Source organism: Capsicum annuum, chromosome 10, assembly GCF_002878395.1.
Source record: "Capsicum annuum cultivar UCD-10X-F1 chromosome 10, UCD10Xv1.1, whole genome shotgun sequence".
NCBI lineage: Eukaryota > Viridiplantae > Streptophyta > Magnoliopsida > Solanales > Solanaceae > Capsicum > Capsicum annuum.
In genome coordinates this window covers 6,315,020-6,338,887 of record NC_061120.1, presented here as the reverse complement: position 1 = coordinate 6,338,887, position 23,868 = coordinate 6,315,020, and the positions used below count along the sequence as shown (strand labels likewise).

Genomic DNA, 23,868 nt, shown 5'->3' with positions numbered 1-23,868 from the left:
TGTGGCTTTATTCCCTTTGTTGACAGAAATGGGCACCATAATAAGTCTTTAATTTGAAAAAAAACTCACATTTTCATTTTCATGGTCAACAATTATACATTTAATTTACATGCAACAATTATTATTATATTTATTATTTATTATTATTAATAATAATTTTATTCATATGAATATTCATTATCCAACACTTTCTTTGTACATATTGGTGGATCAGCTTTTCATTTTATATTTATTATTATTATTTTAACAAACCCAATAAGGTTCTTGTTCAAACCCTAAACTATCACAAATCTTGAACTTGCAAGATCGACTCTTTTTCAATATTTTTTTGTTTTTTGCCAAGAATTCAAAAGGGGTTTCTGATAATTGAATTTCTGAGGTGGGTTTTGATTTTTATAGTATAAAGTTTTGTGCTTTGTATGATTTTTATTTGTTTAATTTATATTTGAAAATTCAAGATTTTGGAAATGTTGTATTTGTATATTGTGATATAGTTTACAGATCATATTTTTTGTCTGATTTGTTTCAATTAGCGTTTTTTTTCTTTATATTTTTGCATGTGATTTGGATTTATGGTCTGTGACTGATTTGGAAATGTGTATCTTTATGAGGTAGGGGTAAGGTTTGCATACAGTCTAGCGTCTCTGGACCCCACTTGTGGGATTACACTGTGTATGTTGTTGTTATGTTACGTTACGCGGATTCTCCAAAATGTACTACTTTTGGAGTATCCAACATTCACCTGTGGATATTTTTGAAGAGTCCGAGCAACATAGGTTCATAGGTTCATATTGACTGATCTCCTACTAGTTTGGGACTGAGGCGTTATTGTTTGTTTAATTTATCTGAAAATCAAGATTTTGAATGTTGTATTTGTATATTGTGATGTAGTTCAAAGATCATATTTTTTCGCTTGTTACTTTATATGGATATGATCTGGTACAGTCTAGCGTCTTTCAACCCCACTTGTGGGATTACAGTGGGTATGTTGTTGTTATGTTACGCGGATTCTCCAAAATGTACTACTTTTGGAGTATCCACCATGCACTTGTTGATATTTTTGAAGAGTCCGAGCAGCATAGGTTCATACAGACTGATCCTACTAGTTTGGGATTGAGGCTTTATTGTTTGTTTAATTTAACTGAAACTCAAGATTTTGGAATGGTGTATTTGTATATTGTGATGTAGTTCAAAGATCATATTTTTTCGCTTGTTACTTTATATGGATATGGTCTGGTACAGTCTAGCGTCTTTCAACCCCACTTGTGGGATTACACTGGGTATGTTGTTGTTATGTTATGCGGATTCTCCAAAATGTACTACTTTTGGAGTATCCAACATGCACTTGTTGATATTTTTGAAGAGTCCGAGCAACATAGGTTCATACAGACTGATCCTACTAGTTTGGGATTGAGGCATTATTGTTTGTTTAATTTAACTGAAAATCAAGATTTTGGAATGGCGTATTTGTATATTGTGATGTAGTTTCAAGATCATTTTTTTCGGTTGTTACTTTATATGGGTAAGGTCTGCATACAGTCTAGCGCCTCCGGACACCACTTGTGGGATTGCACTGGGTGTGTTGTTGTTTACATTCTCCAAAATGTACTACTTTTGGAGTATCCGACATGCACCTGTAGATATTTTTGACTAGTCCGAGTAACATAGGTTCATATAAACTGATCCTACTAGTTTGGGACTGAGGCGTTATTGTTTGTTTAATTTATCTGAAAATCAAGAATTTGAATGTTGTATTTGTATATTGTGATGTAGATCAAAGATCATATTTTTTCGCTTGTTACTTTATATGGGTAAGGTCTGGTACAGTCTAGCATCTTTGGACCCCACTTGTGGGATTACACTGGGTATGTTGTTGTTATGTTACACGGATTCTCCAAAATGTACTACGTTTGGAGTATCCAACATGCACTTGTTGATATTTTTGAAGAGTCCAAGCAACATAGGTTCATACAGACTGATCCTACTAGTTGGGATTGAGGCATTATTGTTTGTTTAATTTAACTGAAAATCAAGATTTTGGCATGGTGTGTTTGTATATTGTGATGTACTTTAAAGATCATTTTTTTCGGCTGTTACTTTATGTGGGTAAGGTCTGCATACAGTCTAGCGCCTCTGGACTCCACTTGTGGGATTGCACTGGGTATGTTGTTGTTTACATTCTCCAAAATGTACTACTTTTGGAGTATCCAACATTCACCTGTTGATTTTTTTGATGAGTCCGAGCAACATAGGTTCATGAAGACTGATCCTACTAGTTTGGGACTGAGGCATTATTGTTTGTTTAATTTAACTGAAAATCATGGTTTTGGAATGTTGTATTTGTATATTGTGATGTAGTTTAAAGATCATTTTTTTCAGTTGTTACTTTATATGGGTAAGGTCTGCATACTGTCTAGCGTCTCCGGACCCCACTTGTGGGATTACACTAGGTATGTTGTTGTTTATATTCTCCAAAATGTATTACTTTTGGAGTATCCAACATGCAGTTGTGATGTTTTTGAAGAGTCCGAGCAACATAGGTTGTTCTTGTATATGAAGTTGTAGTGTTTGGTGTATTGCAATGAATTAGGCCGAAAAAAATGGGAAGAATGAATATAGAGAGTTCATGTAGACTGGCCCTACTAATTTGGTACTGAGCCGTTACTGTTATATGTAACATGTACTCTTTGATGTTGTTGCAGGTAATTAAGAACTACCCAATTTAGGGGTTGAAGTTGCATTTTGTTTGTTTAATTTATCTGAAAATCAAGATTTTGGAATGTTGAAAGTATTTGTATATTGTGATGTAGTTTAAAGATCATGGTTTTCACTTGTTACCTTATATGGGTTCGTCTGTTTTATTTCAGTTAGTGTTTTTTCTTTCCATGTGACTGATTGGGAAATGTTGGGAGTTGGAAATAGTCTCTCTATCTCTATGAGGTAGGGGTAAGGTCTGCGTACAGTCTAGCTTTCCCAGGCTCCACTTGTGGGATTACACTGGATATGTTGTTGTCTATGTTGCGTGGACTCTCCAAAATTGTTGTCACACCCGTGTTGGATTCTCCAAAATGCACTACTTTTGGAGTATCCGGCATGGACTTGCACCTGTCGATAGTTTTGAAGAGTCTGAGCAACATTGATTGTTGTTGTATGTGAAGTCGTAGTGTTTGATGTATTGTTATGAATTAGGCCGGAAAAAAGGAAAGAATGAATATAGAGGGTTCATATAGACTGACCCAACTAGTTTGGGACTGAAGTGTTTGTTTGTTTAATTTTTCTGAAAATCAAGATTTGGGAATGATGTGTTTAGATACTGTGGCGTAGTTTAAAGATCATATGCTTTGGTATATTGTCTGATTTATTTCGACTAAGTGCTTTTTCTTTCTTTCTATTTTTTCCTGTGATTTGAATTTATGGTCAGTGACTGATTGGGAAATGTTGGGAGTTGGAAACAGTATCTCTATCATTACGAGATAGGCGTAAGGTCTGAGTACACTCTACCTCCCCGGACTCCACTTGTGGGATTACACTGAATATGTTGTAATTTGGATTTGGATTTATGGTCTCTGACAAATTGGGAAATGTTGGGCTAGGATTTTATGTTTGCTAGTTGTATGTGAAGAAGTAGTATTTGATGTATTGCAATGAATTAGGCCGAAAAAAAAGGAAGAATGAATGTAGATAGAACAATAACAACAACATATCCCGTGTAATCCCACAAGTGGGGTCTGGGGAGGGTACACTTTGGTACGCAAGCTTTACCACTACCTCATAGAGATAGAGAGGTTTTTCCCGATAGACCTTCGGCTTGAAAGAGTGAATATAGATGGTTCATATAAACCGACCCTACTAGTTTGGGACTGAGGCATTCTCGTTGTTGCTGTTTTTAATTTGTAACTTGTTCTGGTTGATGTTGTTGCCTGTAACTAAGAACTATCCAATTAATTGGTTGAGGTTGCATTGTAGGAAGACGTTTTTGCACCAGGAAAATAGGCTGAAGAATATTAATAAAAATGGTTTTGTGTATGTGAAGTCGTAGTGTTTGATGTATCGCATTGAATTAGGCTGAAAAAGAAATGAATGAATATAGAGGGTTCATATAGACCAACCCTACTAGTTTGGGACTCAGGTAATTTTGTTGTTGCTATTGTTATTTGTAACTTGTACTGTTTGACGTCATTGCAGGTTATTAAGAACTAGCCGATTAAGGGGTTGAGGTTGCATTGTAAGAAGACGTCTTTGCTCTTGGAAAATACACTGAGGAATATTAGTAAAAATGATTTCGAGATCGTATACCAACCTTTTGGATTTGGCATCCGGGAATTTTCCGACAATGGGAAGAGATAGGGATCGGAGGCGGATGCCACGGGTGATGACACTACCTGGGAGTATATGTGAGATGGATGATGATCAGGCTCATAGTGTTTCATCTGAGAATCCATCTTCACTAGCCGGTGATCGGATGATTGTAGTGGCAAATCTGTTGCCCCTGAAAGCAAAAAGGAGACCAGACAATAAAGGCTGGAGCTTTAATTGGAATGAGGACTCGTTAATTTTGAGAATTAGGGATGGTTTGCCTGAAGACGTGGAAGTGATATATGTTGGGTCGTTATGTGTTGATATTGATCCTATTGAACAGGATGATGTATCTAGTTATCTGTTGGAAAAGTTTAGATGTGTTCCTGCATTTCTTCCACCAAATATTGTGGAAAAATATTATGAGGGTTTCTGTAAGAGGCATTTGTGGCCACTTTTTCATTACATGTTGCCATTTTCACCTGATCACGGAGGCCGGTTTGATCGCTCTATGTGGGAAGCATATGTATCTGCCAACAAGTTGTTTTCACAGAAAGTAGTTGAGGTTCTTAATCCCGAGGACGACTTTGTTTGGATTCATGATTATCATTTGATGGTGTTGCCTACATTCTTAAGGAGGCGGTTCAATCGTTTGAGGATGGGTTTTTTCCTTCACAGTCCGTTTCCTTCCTCTGAGATTTACAGGACTCTTCCTGTTAGAGAGGAAATACTCAAGGCTTTGCTCTGTGCTGACATTATTGGATTCCACACCTTCGACTATGCACGACACTTCCTCTCTTGTTGCAGTCGGATGTTAGGCATAGAGTATCAGTCTAAAAGAGGTTATATAGGGTTAGAATACTATGGAAGGACAGTCGGCATCAAGATTATGCCTGTTGGAATACATATGGGTCACATTGAGAACATGAAGAAAGTTGCAGCGAAAGAGTTAAAGCTTAAGGAACTAAAGCAGCAATTTGAAGGAAAAACTGTGTTGCTTGGTTTCGACGATCTGGATATTTTCAAAGGTATTAATTTAAAGCTTCTAGCTATGGAACACATGCTCAAAATGCACCCCAAGTGGCAGGGGCAAGCTGTTTTGGTCCAGATTGCGAATCCTACAAGGGGTAAAGGAATAGATTTAAAGGAAATACAGGCGGAGATACTGGAAAGCTGTAAGAGAATCAATAAGCAGTTTGGTAAGCCTGGATATGAACCTGTAGTTTACATCGATAGGCCTATATCAAGCAGTGAACGCATGGCTTATTACAGTATTGCAGAATGTGTTGTTGTCACAGCTGTGAGGGACGGGATGAACCTTACTCCTTATGAGTACATTGCTTGTAGACAGGGCATGTCTGGCTCAGAAGCTGATTCAGATGTGGATGGGCCTAAGAAGAGCATGTTAGTTGTATCTGAATTCATTGGGTGTTCACCTTCATTGAGTGGGGCAATCCGCGTCAACCCGTGGAATGTTGAAGCAACTGCTGAAGCAATGAATGAGGCTATATCTATGGCTGAACCAGAGAAGGAGCTACGACATGAAAAGCATTATCGTTATGTTAGCACTCATGATGTTGGTTATTGGGCAAGAAGCTTCTTGCAGGATATGGAGAGGACCTGTATGGATCACTTCAGAAAAAGATGCTATGGAATTGGTTTGGGTTTTGGATTCAGAGTTGTGGCCCTAGATCCAAATTTTAGAAAACTTTCAATTGATGATATCGAGTCAGCTTATATTAAATCTAAGAGCAGGGCCATATTCCTGGACTATGACGGAACTATGATGCCCCAGAACTCTATCATCAAGTCTCCAAGTGCTGAAATTATCTCAATCCTGAATAGGATTTGTGCTGATCAAAACAATGCTGTCTTTATTGTTAGTGGAAGGGGAAGAGACAGCCTGGACAAATGGTTTTCTCCTTGTAGGAAGCTGGGTCTTGCCGCAGAACATGGCTACTTCTTGAGGTGTGTTTTTGTTCTCTTTCCCTTTACAATATGTGTTCTGTCAATGACATCTGCGTGCATGCTGGCCGTTTGACTGCAAACTGTGTGGATCACATTATTTTACATTGCATGAATCACCATTTTGTTTGAGGTTGTTTGCGATAGAATGGTTTCTGTTTACAATGATTAGTTTCATTTTAATTTTTCTGGTTATTTCAAGTAAACAGTGTAAGTTGCTGTCGAAGGTATAATGACAAAATAGTAAACATGCTAATGAAGAAAAATTGAGATAATTGGGTACTCCACATCCAATTAATGGTACATACTTTCTTGACACACTTCGAAGGGTGAAAAACTTTTGTACGAGCTACAGAGACATGTTTCAAAAAATTCAAAGACTGTCATACTATAGTCTTTCTTTCTACTTTTACTAATATAATATGAATACGCAGCCCGCAGGCACCCAAGGGTGTGGTCTAGTGGTCAATGAAGTGGGCTGAGAACCATGAGGTCCCAAAATAGAATCTCAGTGGAGTGTGCCAAAATACTGGGTGATAGTTTTCTATCTGTCCAAGGCTTGGTGGACAGAGTTATCCGTTACTGGTGCAGGCGGGAGGTAGCAGGTACCTGTGGAATTAGTCGAGGTACATAGAAGATGGCCCAGATCCACGGTTATTAAAATCAATAAATACATAGGTTAATTAACTTATTATCGTGCCAGCTCAAACAATGCCACATAAAGTGAGATAAAGTAAATAGTAATGATAGTGATTTCGAGGATTACTATACTAACACAATTGGAAGTGTTTCCTATCTGGAGTTACATTGCCTTATCAAAAAGATATCTGAAGCGATACTGGTTGTCCATCACATATCCTACTTGTAACTGGACATGATCCAAATGGCTTATCCCTATCTCAAGCTTGATTTGATGAAACTGAGGATGTGTTTGGAAAGCCGACTTGGAATTGGATTTGGGTGTAATTGAGATTGGTCCAGACACCATTGTTGTTTAAAAAAAAAGTGTAAAGTAGTTATGATGAAGTTAGTTTGATAGGGCATGTGTTTCAAAATCTCAGTTCCACTCAAGAGAACTGAGGAAGTTAATTATGCCGTCTACAGCGTTAACATCGCTCATTTGACATTAAATGCCGAAAGTTGAAATGCATCTATACTTGAGGCTACTTTAGTCTTCCTATTTGCTCTGGGAAACTATGAGATTTCTTTCTCCAAAATTTCCACCAACCGCCGGACAATACTTTTTCCTTTTCTATTGCTTCTCCTTGTTAATTCCTCACCTTGTCCAGCTGTAGAGTAACTTCCTTGCTGACATTGGATCCACCATACCTGGAAAATGTTCTGAAATAGCTGCCAGAGTTGTGATGCCCATTGGCCCTTACCAAAAATAAAAAGAAGAAACTGTGATTCCCATAGACTGTGTAAAAGCAGGTGTGATATCCCCTTCTCTCATATGACACCTGTTATATAAAAGCGTGAACCATAATTCAGTTGAAACATGCTTATTTACGTGGATCTTTGCTTTCTCCATATCCTTCTCAGCACCATTGTCCTTCCATTAGCAGTGGGAATGAGGGGCTTTAACATGAATAACGGAGAAAAGACCATCTTTCTGGAGGGTCCAAATTAGTCTACCAGGTCCAATGTCTAGTGTCGCGTAAACTTCAGTTCCCGTAATAGTTGAGTGACTTGTGCGACCTCCCAATCAGGGATTCAGGTTCTCTTACCAAGTAATTTATGACATTCTTAGGTGTTTTGGGTTTCATGTTTTTCGTCTGAACATATAACATGCTTTTCTACATTAATGCATGAAGACTGTATTGGGTGTCCGTCAGTATCTCTTAGACCTGACAGTATATGGTTGAGAAATCTGTACATTCAGTGTCTATAAAATGAGGAATCAGCTCAACAGTCAAAATGTAGTTGGCAAAAGGTTCAATCTGAAGAGGTCCATTTGATGTTTTGTTTAGGTTTGTTCAACATCTAGGTTCCCCACCTTTTCTTGCTTTGTTGTTTCCTAATCTGCAATTCAAATGTTATTGGAAAAAAGTATTTGGAATTAATATTTTTATTTCTTTGATAAAGGAAGCATTTGAAGTTATTGTCGACATAATTTGCTTTCTTTTGCTGTAATTTGGTAAGCAGACCACATAAATTCACCTGAGCTCTTCATTTTTTTTGGTGAGCTCAAGCTTGTATGCTTTTCCCTATGCCAAGTTTGAGTTCTTGGTGAGGCGACTTTTGGTCCAGCTCTAGCCGAGTCCTTATAGGATTTGGGCACGGTTCATTTGCTGCCCTCCTTGTATTGAGGGCGTTCAGTTGGGGTTTGCTGCTCCAAAGGTCACCCTTTGGTTCCTTTTGAGTTTGCTGACGTTTTATTTTCTGATTTCACAGATGGTCGCAAGATCAGGAATGGGAAATGTGCAGTCAGAACTCTGATTTTGGTTGGATGCATCTTGCTGAACCAGTAATGCAGTCGTATACAGATTCTACAGATGGTTCTTGCATCGAAAAAAAGGAAAGCGCTATAGTGTGGCAGTACCGTGATGCGGATCCTGGCTTTGGGTTTTCGCAGGCAAAGGAGATGCTTGATCATCTAGAGAGTGTGTTAGCAAATGAACCCGTCGCTGTTAAAAGCGGGCAGTTCATTGTTGAAGTCAAACCTCAGGCAAGTATACTTATCCCATTTACCAAATTGGCTGTTTCATTCTTGTATGCTGTGTTATATACCAGGATTTTCTTTAATCATAGGGTAAGTTGCATTGCTGTATAAGTGAACCCGATCACGTTGATGACATCTTTCTTCAGATGATAACACACTAATTTTCTAATGATTCATGCAATCTCAGATTGAAAACTGTAATTGCGTTCGTCATATCTGAGAATAATATGAAGTAGCCTTTGTCAAAAGATGATATGACACAGCAGCAAAACTTTGATTTCCTGTAATGTGTCAACATACACAGCGTTCATGTCTCTTCTTTTGAGGTCTATATATTGGTTATGATATGCCTGGTGAAGATGATAAGTAATGATTGGACATCATTTCACACGATTATTTTAAATAATTCATCAAAGGGTCAATTTTTTCACAGTTCAAGAATTTTTCACTTTTCCGATTGCTCGTGTCAAGTTTCTCGCAGTCCAGAATTATCTTTATATTGATGATGTTTGACTAATCCATAGAGTAACCTTAATTTTCTCATTTTCCTTTCTAGGGGGTCAGTAAAGGTTTAGTTGCAGAAAAGATCTTCACATCTTTAGCAGAGAGAGGAAAAATGGCAGATTTTGTGCTTTGCATTGGTGACGATCGATCTGATGAGGATATGTTTGAGATCATAGATGATGCTTTATCCAGAAATATTCTTTCTTATGATACGAAAGTATTTGCCTGCACGGTGGGACAAAAACCGAGCAAGGCTAAATATTATTTGGACGACACTTCAGAGGTTAGATTCATGCTTGAGTCTCTTGCTGAAGCAACTATTACTCCATATACTTCCGATGAAGAAGCAGCGGACTCGGCTTGAATATAAGCTGATAAATGCTTTGGTTTGTTTCATTCCCTTCCTACTGCATGTATATTCCAGGTTGGGCGAGTGACTTCATCTCTTTGGTAGTGAGTAACTTAGTTTTAGGTTTAAGAAAAACGGAATTACAAATTCCGCTCAATCATTCTTTACTTTCAACATTAATCCATTCTTTTACCCCTTCCCTGGAAGTGGAAGTACAAGTAATCTGTGTGAGAAGCGGAGTACTGAACTTGATCGTAGATTGTTAGTGCGTCATCTTAGAAAGAAATTGTCAAATCCTAGAGTCCCGCTGAATATTTATGCAGAACTAGGAACCCCCATTGAAGGAAGGAACCGAGACACAGTTCTACAAGATTGACAGTGGCAGTGAGTTTTGCAGAACTAGAAGTTTTGATCACTCCCAAATTATTGCTGGAATCAATAAAATTCCTCATTATTCCGGCAGCTAACATTTCTTACCGTGGATAAAAGCTTTTCTGAAGGTTGTCTTGCGAATGACTGCATGATACATCGATGGTTCACTTTTCACAAGTACCGTGGAGTTTACGTAGATTTCAGGTTAGTCAAGTATTCTGTCGATGAACATGGAGTTGGTTTGTGGTAAATAAACATCAACAGGTAGATCGAGGGAATTGACGTTTTGGCAATCTTATTGTACAGACTTCTTTAGTGATAAAAAGGATGTTTTTTATCACCCTATTTTCTTTTGGTTCATTTGGAAAGCATTGTGTTGATACAAGTAATGCAATAAGTAATATTTTGCTCTATAAATAGGTAACCTTCATTTTGTTAATGACTTTGTGAGTACTGTTCTGTCTGTCTGTTCCTTTTCCCTTTCCCATTTACATGATGTCTCTTGCTGTGAGATTTACATATACTTCCTCCGATTCAGTTTGTTTGTCTTACTTTTCTATTAAGTCCTATTCTTTGATTCTTAATTTTCCGCGTGGTATATTTGAGACCACGAGACTAAAGTCTGAAAGTCTAAAAGCCATTTTGATACATTCTACATATCTTTAGTTTAAAACTACAAGATAAAAAAAAATCTTTATTATTTTCTTTTACTTTGTGTTAAGCCCTAGCCACAAACGAATTGAAACTAATCTAGAAATCATTAGCTGTCCGATAGATCATAAGTAAGCACTTATAAAAAAAAGGGGCAGTTTGGTGTATTGAAGTTTTCGTTTTCATAGGTTTCAAGGAATGGTGTATTGTAACAACCTTATCTTGCATTTCTGTCAAAGGCTGTCTCCTAGGCTTGAACCCATGACCTCTCGATCAAATGGTAACAACTTTACTCCAAATAAGAATATTTCTCACAGGAGGTGGGTTCGTTATTTATCGAGTTTTGAAAGTGTCACTAACCCTCAGGATCCAAGTAGGTGTGCACTGTTACAAAATAAGAGAGGATGTTTTTGCTTGCAAGGTAAGAGAACCGAATGATGATTCTTCTTGATCATCAACATCAATTTAGAAGCATGATGGATCTATTGTCTTTCTAGTTCTAACTTTTTCTTATAATCATCGTGGTGTTTGGATCAGTTTACGCACACCTCGATTAAATTTACGAGATATTTGCTAGCTCACACCAGCAACAAATATCAGGTACTTCTTAGTTGTTATTCTTATGATCAGCTTAATCAAGATGATTAGAAAAAAATTGAAAAGGAAAAATAATCCTAAGAGTTCCCATGTATTAGTCAACAAATACTCAAGAATTCTTAGGACTCAACAATATTGCTAAAGCTTATGGGGGCGTATTCGTATTTGGCTGAGTGGGTGAACGTAGCCAGGAAGGAAACTAAGGGTTGTCGGAGAATTTGTTATCCGCTTTTCTGTAGTTTAGTTTATGACTTTTAACTTTTAGATACTGATACAGTAATAGAAATTTAATCATATGTTTTAGAAAATGTCTTCCATTTATCGGCCAGACAAAAAAAGAAGAAGGAAGAATCTACTTATTTTATGAAAGCGTTTCTAAAAAATACCTTTAAAATATTTTCTTCGTATCAGATGAGAATTAGTGAATTTGACCGCGCCAGTAAATTTAAAAATACTTTGTAAATTAAGTTGAGATAAATAATTATTCCAAAAAACCTGATATATTGTACTATATAATTTGTTGTTATTCACCAACAACTTCCGTTATCGTCCAGCGGTTAGGATATCTGGCTTTCACCCAGGAGACCCGGGTTCGATTCCCGGTAACGGAACTTTTTGTTATAATGTAAATTTATTATTGGATTATTACTCATTAACTTTTTAAACTGGATAAGTATTATTGTATATCTGTGGACGGAGAGAGTAATTTAAAAGTTTATAAATAGGCTTCCTGCCTTCACTCACATTTTACCTAGTTATAATAGATCTCTACCTGTCGCAAATAGCTAGAGCTTCAGTGCATTATGATTATGTCAAGCACAAATACACGACAAATAGTAAACTAATATCGATTGATGTGCATAGATGAATTGTTTCTAATAATTTGATGATATATTTGAGTTTTTTTTTTAAATTTAATAGTTTAAAAAATGCATTAGATAATGAATAGTCATTAATAATTGCGATAAAATGGGCACAAATGCATAAATTAACCATTAGTTTTTAAAATTGGATGAGTATTATTGGAAATTTAGCATAAATTAACCATTAGTTTTTAAAATTGGATGAGTATTATTGGAAATTTAACTTTAGTAGTATTTACAAGTAAAGATGGACCGAGGAAGTAATTTTAAGGTAAAACAAAATAAATCTTGATATTTTGGAGCTTAATTATAGAAAATTTTGACATTTTGCTTAATTTTTAAAATCTCAATCTGTCGAGATATATAATTAGTTTCTGATATATCCAACGAAGATATATTTTTTCCTTTATAAAGATACATAATTAGCTCTCAATATATATATTTTTTGGTTCTGAGTCTGTTGAGATACATAATACATTCAATGAAGATACATTTTTTCTTCTGTAAAGATACATAATTAGCTCTCGATATATTTTTTTTGATTTTGAATCTATTGAGATACATAATTAGCTCTCGATATATCTAATGAAGAAATATAATTAATTAAAATTTTTATAATTTCTTTACAAGGATGAAAATTTGTATAAGTAGGATAAATTATTGTGTATGTTGATATTATTTAAATAGGCTTCCCGCTTTCACTCACCATTTTAAATATTTATAATACACCTCTGCCTTGTCACGCATATCGAGAGCTCGAGTGCATTATAATTATGTCATGCGCAAACCTGCGACGAATAATAAACATCAGTTGGAATCTAAGTTACACGGATTCTTCACTTTCGATACTAAATTCGTGTCTGATTCTCCAAAAATACACGACTTTTATGGAACCCCACGTGCACCTGCCGACATTTTTGAAGAGTCCGAGCAACATAGGTTGGAATATCAACGAAGAACCTTATTACAATTACCTAGCAATTCTTGATGCTTGCATTGAAACTAAGCAATTATCAATAGGCAAATTGGTGCACCAACACATTATTAAGAACAATTATTGTAACGATAATCGATCGAATTTACTAGACAAATTAACGCGATTTTATGTCGCGTGTAGTAGGCTCGATCATGCGCACCATGTGTTCGATAAAATTCCTAGCTCAGATAGGAATGAGAAAGGTATATTATGGAACCAAATGATTAGAGCTTATGCTTGGAATGGACCCTTTGAAAAGGCTATTGAATTGTATCATGAAATGTTGGAGTGTGGTGTTAGACCGACGAAGTATACGTACACTTTTGTGATCAAGGCTTGTTCTGCAATGCAAGACGTGGAAAGTGGCGTTGAGGTTCATGAACATGTGATGAAGAATGGGGTTGATGGTGATGTTTATGTTTGTACAGCATTGGTTGATTTTTATGCGAAGTGTGGGTTGTTGGTCGAGGCGAGCCAGGTGTTTGATGGGATGCGGACGAAAAGGGATGTTGTGGCGTGGAATGCGATGATTTCAGGGTGCGCGATAAGCGGTTTGTATTTGGAGATGGTTGGTTTGGTTTTGGAGATGCAAGAAAATGGTGTAAGTCCCAATTCGTCTACGATTGTGGCTATTCTTACTGGTGTTGCGGAAGGTAATAAATTGCGTGAAGGGAAGGTTGTTCATGGGTATTCTATAAGAAGGGGCTTTGTCGATAGTGTAGTTGTTGACACTGGGATTTTGTATGTGTATGCAAAATGTGGTTGGTTGAACTACGCGAAGAGGATTTTTAGATTCATGAGTTTTAAGAATGAGATCACGCGGAGTGCTATGATAGGAGCATATGTAACGTGTGATTCTACGCAAGAAGGATTGGAACTGTTTGAGCATACAAGGATGGAAGATACCGAGTCTCCTTCTCCGGTCATGCTTGCCACGGTCATTCGAGGTTGTGCTAAGCTGAATGATATGAGAAGAGGAAGAAAGATGCATGGTTATACCGTAAAGTTAGGGTCCAATTTGGATTTAATGGTGAGTAATACTCTTCTTTCTATGTATGCAAAATGCGGGAGAATAGATGATGCGCTTACCTTCTTTGAGGAGATGGAGTTAAAAGATTCTGTTTCTTTCAGTGCGATAATTGCAGGGTGTGTCCAGAATGGTCATGCAGAAGAAGCTTTGAGTATTTTCCGGATGATGCAATCGTCTGGGGTTGAGCCGGAATCTGCAACAGTAATGGGAATTTTACCAGCTTGTTCACATTTGGCTGTTCTACAACTTGGAGTTTGTACCCATGGTTACTCAATAGTGCGTGGATTTACAGAGGATGTTTCTGTTTGTAATGCTCTAATTGACATGTACTCCAAATGTGGTAAAATCGGCATAGCTAAGATTGTCTTTGATAAGATGAATAAAAGGGATGTCGTCTCATGGAATGCAATGATTGCTGGATATGGAGTTCACGGTCGTGGAAAGGAAGCAATTACACTGTTCAATGACATGCAGTCCGAAGGTCAAATGCCGGATGAGATTTCTTTCATCGGTCTCTTACTTGCTTGCAGCCATTCGGGTCTTGTTGCTGAAGGGAAACATTGGTTCTTCAGTATGTGTCAAGAATTCAAGATTAGCCCTAGGATGGATCATTACTTGTGCATGGTGGATCTTTTAGGGCGTGCTGGTCTTTTGGACGAGGCGTATTGTTTCATCAAGAAAATGCCTTTTATGCCCGATGTCCGTATCTGGAGTGCCTTGCTTGCTGCGTGTAGAATCCATAAGCATATCATACTAGCAGAAGAAGTATCTAATAAGATCCAATATCTAGGACCAGAAAGTCCAGGAAATTTCGTTCTTTTATCTAATTTGTATACTACTGCTGGGAGATGGGACGACGCTGCTCATGTTAGAGTTAAGCAGAAAGATTCTGGCTTTAAGAAGAGCCCAGGATGTAGTTGGATTGAAATAAACGGCGTTGTCCATGCATTTGTTGGTGGGGATATGTCCCACCCTCAGTTCGCTAAAATAAATGAGAAACTGAAGGAACTTCTGACAGAAATGAAAAAATTGGGGTATAGTGCAGAATCCAGTTTTGTCTATCAAGATGTTGAGGAAGAAGAGAAGGAACAGATTCTGCTTTATCACAGCGAGAAACTTGCAGTTGCAAAATCTGGATCCTAGCAAGTCCATACTCGTTACTAAGAATTTACGAGTTTGTGTTGACTACCATAGTACACTGAAATATATAACTCTAATTACGAAAAGAGAAATTACAGTGAGGGATGCAAGTCGATTTCATCATTTCAGAGATGGAATATGCAGCTGCGGGGATTTCTGGTGAAGAAAAAAGATTGGAACTGTTTTTGTTGCTTAGTGTAGACTAAGTTTCTTCCGAACTCTACTAATGCAGCACTGCCTATCTAGACGTGGTAGCTGAACTGTATTCAAAGATGATACTCCCTCCATTTGAATTTGTTCATCTGGTTTTGACTTGGCACGAAGTTTAAGAAAGTAAGAAGATTTGACGGATGCAGCATGTACTGCTTCGTGCTCATGAAAACTCAACATCACAGAGTTTCTTATAAAGAGCCTAGTCTTACTGTTGGATATCTGGTATTTACTTTTGATCAGTAACATCCTGGAGCTTCTTAGAACGTACACCATGGTTGGCACATGCATCAGTGATCAAAGTTTTTGATATTATGAACAATCGATCCTGATGAAACTTGGGCAAATGCCGGATTTCTGCCATTATACAGCATGCACTTCAAGCTTTGATTTTGAGCTAGTCGTTGTATCCTTCTCATTTGCTTCCATCCTTGTACTGAAGCATATGAGAAGGATAGAGGAGATGCACGGAGAAGTGAGAGGTTGGCTATGGATGGTTTCCGAATTGAGGTAGGTGTAGGCCAAGGAAGTCTCGGGGAGAGGTGATCAGACTAGACATGCCGCAACTTTTGTTTATCAACGACATGACCTTATATAGGAGATTATGGAGGATACATATTAGGGTAGAAGGTTAGTATGTAGTTGTGGTAGTTGTGTGCAGTCTCGCCTGTCCTTCCATACTAGCAGTCCTAGTACTGCTCTTGTAGGTTCTTGTTCCTTCGATTTTTGTTACTATCGTATTATTTGTTTAAGTTACTGATGCCTTTTCAGTATGCTTTATCATGCCTTGTGTAGAATTTTGTTTTGGTTTCTTCGCTCCTGTTATTTTCTTGAACCCCTATTGGAACAAACCTCTCTACTTCCCAAGTTAGGGGTAAGGTCTGCACACGTACTACCCTCCCAAACCTCATTTCTGAGACTGTACTGGGTATGTTGTTGTAGTTGTGACTACTTGTCAACCTTCTACTCACCCTTTCCCCAACTGAATCCTTAAACTCAATAAAAGAGAGTATTTTAAACCCATCTAACCATTGACTGAGCTTATATGGCGTTTATGTTTCTTAACATTGAGCAAATCAAAGTTGTCAAGAGCTACATGTGTTGATCAATGTTTCCTTCTCATATTGGAAATGCTAGGACAAACTTCAAACACACAAGAAAATATAATAGTTGTATCTGAATTTTACATTACTCCTATTTTTCTCTTCATGCAGAACAAAGTTCTAATTCAGAACAGGAGTACTGAGGGCATGAAAACACTTCTCCATTCGGCGCAATTCTCTTGCAACATAAATCATGTATGGTCTATCGTCTCCCTTTGTAACCGTGCATCTCTTAACAAGATCAAAGTAGTCTTCCAATTGTTGTCGAATCTCATGAATTCCACGCTCTCCAGCCAAAATGTCAGGATCCGCTATATCCATTACATTACACTCTTCCATATTGGATTCCAAGTACGTTTCCCCAAATTTTATGATCGCACCATTACGCACATACGCATTTTTTCCAGTCAATAGCTGCAAGAGAACATTTCCAAAACTGTAGACATCAGTTTTTTGAGTAACAATACCCGAGCAGCAGTATTCTGGATCAGGATGGCCACATGTTCCGCGCACACCATCTTGAGCTTCTACTTCCAATTCTCCCGGAGGCAATGGTACGGAGAATGAGAAATCGTACAGTTTGGAAACTCCACTACTCTGATCTATTAACACCTTTTGTGAGTGCAGGTCTCTGAAAATGATGGGCGTAGTAAATTCACTATGGAGAAAAACAATTACTGAAGCGATCTCATTGGCAATCCGCAGTCTACTTTCCCAAGGTATGGACGAATTTCTAGCATAACCATTATTGGAAAGTAAATCATCAAGAGTTATTGCATCCTCAACATATTCATACACCATAACAGGTTCTCCATATTCTAGGCAGCAGCCGATAATTTTAAGCACGTTCTTAAGATGGCTCATCTGCGAAGTAATTGCTATATCTCGGCATACATCACTGAACTTTCTGTCAAAATTACAGTATGTGAAATTAACCAGAATACTGCGTTTGTCTAGTAAACCTTTTACCATATATGTTCCTTTGATGAAAATTACTGAATTCTCTGCGTCTTTTGTTGCTCTCTCGATTTCTATGGCACTAAAGTAACGGAGGGGAATTCGGCATTTTCCATCGCATAAAGTAAGAAACTCCTCTAACACTGCACTTCCATTCTTCAAATAGTTCTGCTCTTTCCTCAGCCTTCCTTTAGAGGCAAAGGGTGATAGTTTGCTTATAAGTTCCTTAAAGTGATGCATTTGATCTAACTGCTAGCAATTCCTGCAAAAGTAATGAAAAAAGCTAATTTTGAAGTTCATGAGTTTTGAACTCATAGCTCGTTTTAGTTACATATTTAATACAATAACAACACACCCAGTGTATTCCACAAAGTAGGGTCTGGGGAGGAAATGTGTATGCAGTCCGTATCACTACCTCAAATGAAGTAGAGAGGCTGTTTTCGATAGAACCCTGACAAGTTACATATTTAATAATATTTTAATACAAATACACGATTTAAGCCAAAACTGTGAGTTTCTCTGAACCCGTACCTAATATTGTAGCTCCGCCCCAGGGTCGTGGTCTTTGGAATCTGCCTTGTGCATTGACTACCACGCAGATTGACAACTAAAAAGAGTCGAGACAGCTATTGATTTGACTCTCCTCTGAATGACTCGGCAGTTTCTTGTGCACTTTCATTTGTCATTTTCAGTTTCTTTGGAATTCAACAATCACTGTGGAATACAGGACCATCAGTGGCAAATGAAAGTGCATGGAAATTCGAGAGACACAGCAAGGTCAATGAAGTAATGAAGCCACCAAGTAATTCAGTAGAGAGTCAAATTAGTCGACTTATGGTAAATTGACCACTAAAGTCGCTCAAATTTGGTTTCTTCTTCAAACGTCATTCAACTTTACCTAGTTAATTTTCATGGTTATTCAACTTTGCCTCGTTAGATTTCATGGACATTTTAGTCGGAAATATAATTTTTAGTAGATATTTTGTGACCTAACATCGGTAAAGTTTTAGAAAAGTTATTTAAAAAATTAAAATCAATATTTAAATTTATTTAATTAAGACCCAACGCATCCTAAAACCGACTTGCTTTAAATGGGTTGAATAAAAGGGCAACTCGGTGCACTAGAGTTCGGAAAAAGGATTTTAAATTTTTAAAACCAAACCAAACCAACACAAAAAAATAATTGTCGGTTTGGTTCTTATCGGTTTAGTTCGGTTCGATTTCTTCGGTTTATAACTTTAGTTAATGATAAAGTTGAAATTTTTCTTAAAAAAATTCAATCCAACATATGAGATGTCAACCGAGTGTTGTTTCTCAACCTTGAAACTAAGATGTCAATTTAGTGTTATACTTAGGCAAAACCATGAACAACACCATACAAACGCTCCTACAAAAGTATTTAGAAACTACGTATAAGAGAATGATATGATAAACCCCCCAAAAGGTAAACACAGTAATTTTTTCGCTCAATAGGTACCAAAGAGAAAGTTCAAAACTAGTGATTAACTATAGTCTAATAAAACTCACCTTTAAAATCCCATAGATAACAAGATAATTTACACAATTAGTATCATTTGCCATTCAAAGTGCGAAAATCATATAGAATCTCATAACGTACCATCAACTAGATGGAGACATATGACTAAAGTTAAATTCATGATTAAAATTTAAAATATAAAAAAGATTTATATTTTATTTATGAATAATATATAAATAATTTATATATGCATGTATGTGTGTGTATACATATATATATGTATATATAGAGAATTTTTATCGGTTCGGTTTGGTTATTTTGTCGGTTATTTTAGAGTAAAACCAAAACCAAATCACATAAGTATCAGTTTTAAAAATTTAAAACCAAACCAAACCAAATATTGATTTTTTTAATTGGGTTGATTTGGTTCGCGGTTCGCGGTTCGGTTTGGTTTTTATTAAGGGCAGCTCTATTTGTTGGTGTTCTTTAGTTTCATGTTTGGGAAGCCTATTCCTTCATGGGATTTGACTCATTCTAACAGTCCCCTTCAGTCAGTCACACCAAGCACAACTGGGGCGTGGATTGAAAGCCTTATTAGGAATAGACCTGGCTTTGATACCAGGTAACGATGTGACACCTGAGCCTAACTCAACTCCCAAAGCTAGTTTTCGAGGAGGATTGTCCAAGTCTATATAAGCAGACCACCGGTCTATTCATCAATCAATGGGGGACTCCAACTCACTCAAACACCTGCCAGTGTCCAATTCTGTATAAGTAGAGCACCAGTCGATTCCCTAAGCAGTATGAGACTCTAACACCCCCTTTATGCTCAGGCCTAACTGGAGCATGGACCCGAAATTTAAATGAGGATGGACCTGACGATGATACCATGTAAAGATACGACGCTTGAATCTAAGTGAACCTTAAACACTAGCTCATGAGGAGAGAATCACCTAAGTCGCTCATGAGGAGAGAATCACCTCCATATAAGCAGACCACCTGTCCATTCCCAAAATAACATGACACTTTAACCTACTCTAACACTAGCAAATGCACTTCTTTTAAATTTATTGACTTCTCTCAAATCAAAAGGATAGATCTTAAATGAAGAAAACATGTATCAATGTTGGAGATAGCATGTATACATGAAATTAGTCAAGGTACGGACAAACTGACTCGGACGCCACAACCATCAAAAGAGAAAAAAAAAATTATGCTCTTTCAGTCCACCAAAGAGTATTTGATGATCTTCTGCCAATTGGAGAAAGCAATTCCAGGATCACAAACTATATACTTCCTGGATTTCATTACAATTGATAATATGCAGAAGCATTTCTTCAAAATTATGGTACGCGATTGTCGAGCACTTTTTTCCTGCTGTCTTGTTACACTGTTGCACTGGTTGTAGCTAAAGTCCATAACAAACACTGGCCATATTTGAAACTGAGTTTTAATCTCAAGACTTGCAATAAAACAAGACTGAGACAACAATAAAGGTTTCATAATATAAGCGTAAAGCAGTAATCCACAATACAAAACAAAGCTATATCGCTAGTTCAAACAGTGAACTTCATAAACGGGGATTGTACATCAAACAACAACCATTAATAATGATTTTGAAAGAGCTATTGATCAATAAAGGTTTTGTTATGACAAACTTATAAAGCTCACTGGTGCACTGCTCCTAGCTGATAAGTTACAGAACATCTGCATGAAAAAGCGACCTGTCAACCAGCGCAACAACCAATCAAAAGAGGAATGAGGGGTGTAGAAAATGGATTGGAACTGCAAAGGCCGATCCACCAAAGAGCAAAGACATGCATTGGCAGGACTTAAATCCAATAACCAATCAGGCTGATCCACTAAAGAGCAACGTTGTTAAGAGTCTTAGAAAAGCGCCACACAATGGACTTTCACCAACTGACCATGCCAAAGACAATCAACATCTGGGATTCTCAGTCCCTTGGCATCATGATGCAAGAAACAATCAACAGAAGCAGCAAAGCTTAGAAAGGGAAAAGGGGTGGGAATGCAAACAGTTCCCTGATAGAAAAGTAACTTGTGAGGACGTCTCACTTATATGACTCACAATTCTTCAGGTGATATTTGGTATGTGATGCAGCTGACTCAGTAGAGATCATTACGAAACATTAAAACATGGCAATTATTGGAACATATTTTCACTATCAAAATATGGTAGACTTCACTGGCTCATTTCCTGCGAAGCTTTCTTGACCCTTGAGTTTGCCTCTCAAATTCTTCATTCCCGTCATCAACGAAATTTGATAGGCCAAGGCTTAGTTCCATGATCAAGTAAAACCAGGCTCTCCTTGTATGCAAATAGTTCTATATTATCAGGATTACCTTGGAAGTGAAGATCTTGAAATTGCTGGTTCCGAGGGTCATAAAGATAAAGATCCCCCCCAATGGATTCGAATATCACCTCGCCATTCTTCATAAAACATTGAGGCCAACAGATATCAAATGAGCAATCAATTTTAAACTGATGGCACCAAATCTTTCCTGAACAACCTTCACCCATCATCCATATGCCACCACTCCAGTGAATTATGTGCAAATAGGTAAATTGAATCACAAAAGACTGCTAATGATCCAGTTAATGCACCATCATCAGAGCTAGACACTGGGAGTGGTATTTCTTCAAAAACATGGTCAGCCATATTGAAAGACACAATGAAGTCATCGTAGTCAGATTCATTAGCCTTTCGTGCAAGCCAATATGCAGATCCATCAAGAAATGCCTTTGCCATATGACTGGTAATAAAGTATGAGAGTTCAATCTCAATTTTTGTCCAAGAATTTGTTTTCAATGAGTAAATTTCAACAATAGGCGGAAGTGTTGGGGGGTCTGTGAGATTCCTTTCCTCATGATACAAAATTCTGACCACCTTATATTCATCCAATTGAGGAACGTAGGCAAACCCAAACACTAGGTGATTAGAAACATCAGGAAGCTGCACGGGGGATCTACAAAGATTCTTGATCATTTTTGTGGCTGGGTTCCAAAAATACATTTTGCTACTAGATCTAGGAGTTATAGGGTAAAGAAGAAAGAGAACACCATTGCAACAACCAAAAACTTCAAAACTTTTAGTCGATTCACACAAAGGAAATTCTAATTTCTTGTGCTCGGCAAATGTTTCATCGGAGTACAAAGTGCAACACTCATTTTTTGTGACATCCAAGATATCTTTACCGATCAAATAGCTTTCCTTATATAATGAACGTTGATTCATATGCATGTTAATAAAACAAGGATCTCTAATGAAATTAGACCAAGATTTGCAAACAGACCTGAATTTCATGAGATCTTCGATAGGAAGTCTTGATAAGATGTCTGTCATTTCATCACCAGGTGGATCAGCGGGGAAAATCATCGTGCTAATTAAGATAATAATAGCAAAGAAGTAACCAGAAAAGTTTGATGCCTAGCTAATCTGAAAATTCTTTACAAGATCAAATGAAAAGGGAAATTTCCTAGAAATGGAGCACTAAAATTTGACTAGTTAGGCAAGGTCATGAAAGAGAGAGGGAGAACGATAGAGAAAAAACGTTCAAACCAAGGTTGTGAACTATCACAAATATTACCGAGACAAAGAAAAATAAGGATTCATAAATGATGATAATGTAGGTCGACGAAAAAGAGGAAGAGGGGTAACCAAAGGAAGGTGTACATTGAAGGGAAAGACAACAATGATTTGGGAGATTGATGGTGGGTAGAGAAATTGGCGGAGTAAACAAGAAGGAGAAAAAATCATTCACAACAATGTGAAATGAGTAAATATAGATTGACACGGAGCAAATCGAAAGGAGAAAAGAGGAAATACTGGTTGGACAATAAATCGTTCATAACAATGTATCTATATATTAAACATAGATTGAAGGACAAGTGGAGATTGGTTCTTGATATAAACCTTCTTGAGTAGTTAATATTAGTTACCGAGTTAGACGATAGCAAAGTTAGGAACTTGATAAAATTGTAAAATGTTAGCCACTGAAATATTGTGTTTCCACAAGATTGGACAAGGGCTAAAATATTAGAGAAGTTCTCAGTTAGAACTCAGAAATAGTGAAGCATATATAAAACTGAAGAAGTCCTAATAATGACAACTAACAACATAGAAAGAAGTATTCATGAATGCCGACATACCCACAGAAGTAAAAAAGAAGATTCTTTATTTTCCATCGGGACAAACTCAAATCAGACGGTCCACGTCGCATCTATCAATAAGCTTCTATGGAAATGTGGACGTCTGAGACGTAATCCACGTGGATCCTTTAGAGACTTCCTCAAAGACTTCGAAGTCAAAACCAGGGATTCTTTTCAACAATTTATAATTTTATCTGTGAGGATTAACAATAAAGAGAGTAGAAGGAGCTAAAATGGGGGGGGGGGGGGGGGAGTTACTTATGTTACGGTCTTCAGGAGGCAGGCTGCAATCTAGGCAGCTAGGAAGGCTCACAAGACCAGCAGCCAGACCAAGAATGAATGTGTAATGATGGTGATTCCACATCAGGCTCAATAAATAATTGAATGTAGAAGGGGGGGGGATTCTCTTCAACAATTTACTATTTTATCAGTTCCTAAATTAGCAAAGTATGGCATCATCTTAACTTGGTAACTAATATTAACCTTTAGAGAAGGTTTATATTCAGAACAAAGCTCTATTTCTCCTTCAATCGATATTTCAATGC

At 37.3% G+C, this 23,868-nt stretch overlaps 4 protein-coding genes and 1 non-coding gene across 6 annotated transcripts; 3 read left to right on the top strand and 2 right to left on the bottom strand.

The window, feature by feature from the left end:
• The first annotated feature begins 81 nt into the window (after window positions 1-81).
• LOC107845360 (probable alpha,alpha-trehalose-phosphate synthase [UDP-forming] 7) lies at window positions 82-10,587 on the top strand. The gene is made up of 4 exons (XM_016689637.2): window positions 82-379; window positions 4,186-6,264; window positions 8,656-8,929; window positions 9,480-10,587. The coding sequence occupies exons 2-4, from the start codon at window positions 4,277-4,279 to the stop codon at window positions 9,789-9,791; spliced, it is 2,574 nt and encodes an 857-aa protein (XP_016545123.1). The 5' UTR covers window positions 82-379; window positions 4,186-4,276; the 3' UTR covers window positions 9,792-10,587.
• Window positions 10,588-11,935: 1,348 nt separating this feature from the next.
• TRNAE-UUC lies at window positions 11,936-12,007 on the top strand. Its single transcript has one exon. It is a non-coding gene; the product is annotated as a tRNA-Glu (tRNA).
• Window positions 12,008-12,808: 801 nt separating this feature from the next.
• Window positions 12,809-16,508, top strand: LOC107845358 (pentatricopeptide repeat-containing protein At3g16610-like). The gene is given in 2 exon segments (XM_016689634.2): window positions 12,809-15,392; window positions 15,394-16,508. Coding segments are annotated over 2 exon segments (2,535 nt in total). The 5' UTR covers window positions 12,809-13,032; the 3' UTR covers window positions 15,569-16,508.
• A 208-nt stretch (window positions 16,509-16,716) lies between these two features.
• Window positions 16,717-18,569, bottom strand: LOC107845359 (non-functional pseudokinase ZED1). Of its 2 annotated transcripts, none has more exons than XM_016689635.2 (2): window positions 18,207-18,569; window positions 16,717-17,937 (listed from the first exon to the last, which is right to left on the bottom strand). In XM_016689635.2, exon 2 carries the CDS (start codon window positions 17,913-17,915, stop codon window positions 16,839-16,841), a length of 1,077 nt encoding a protein of 358 aa, XP_016545121.1. In that variant the 5' UTR covers window positions 17,916-17,937; window positions 18,207-18,569; the 3' UTR covers window positions 16,717-16,838. The 2 variants fall into 2 exon arrangements, with proteins under 2 accessions (XP_016545121.1, XP_016545122.1); XM_016689636.2 differs by lacking the exon at window positions 18,207-18,569 and adding an exon at window positions 18,031-18,193.
• A 3,117-nt stretch (window positions 18,570-21,686) lies between these two features.
• LOC107844120 (putative F-box protein At3g16210) lies at window positions 21,687-22,550 on the bottom strand. Its single transcript, XM_016688614.2, has one exon. It carries the CDS (start codon window positions 22,548-22,550, stop codon window positions 21,687-21,689), a length of 864 nt encoding a protein of 287 aa, XP_016544100.2.
• Window positions 22,551-23,868: the final 1,318 nt, after the last annotated feature.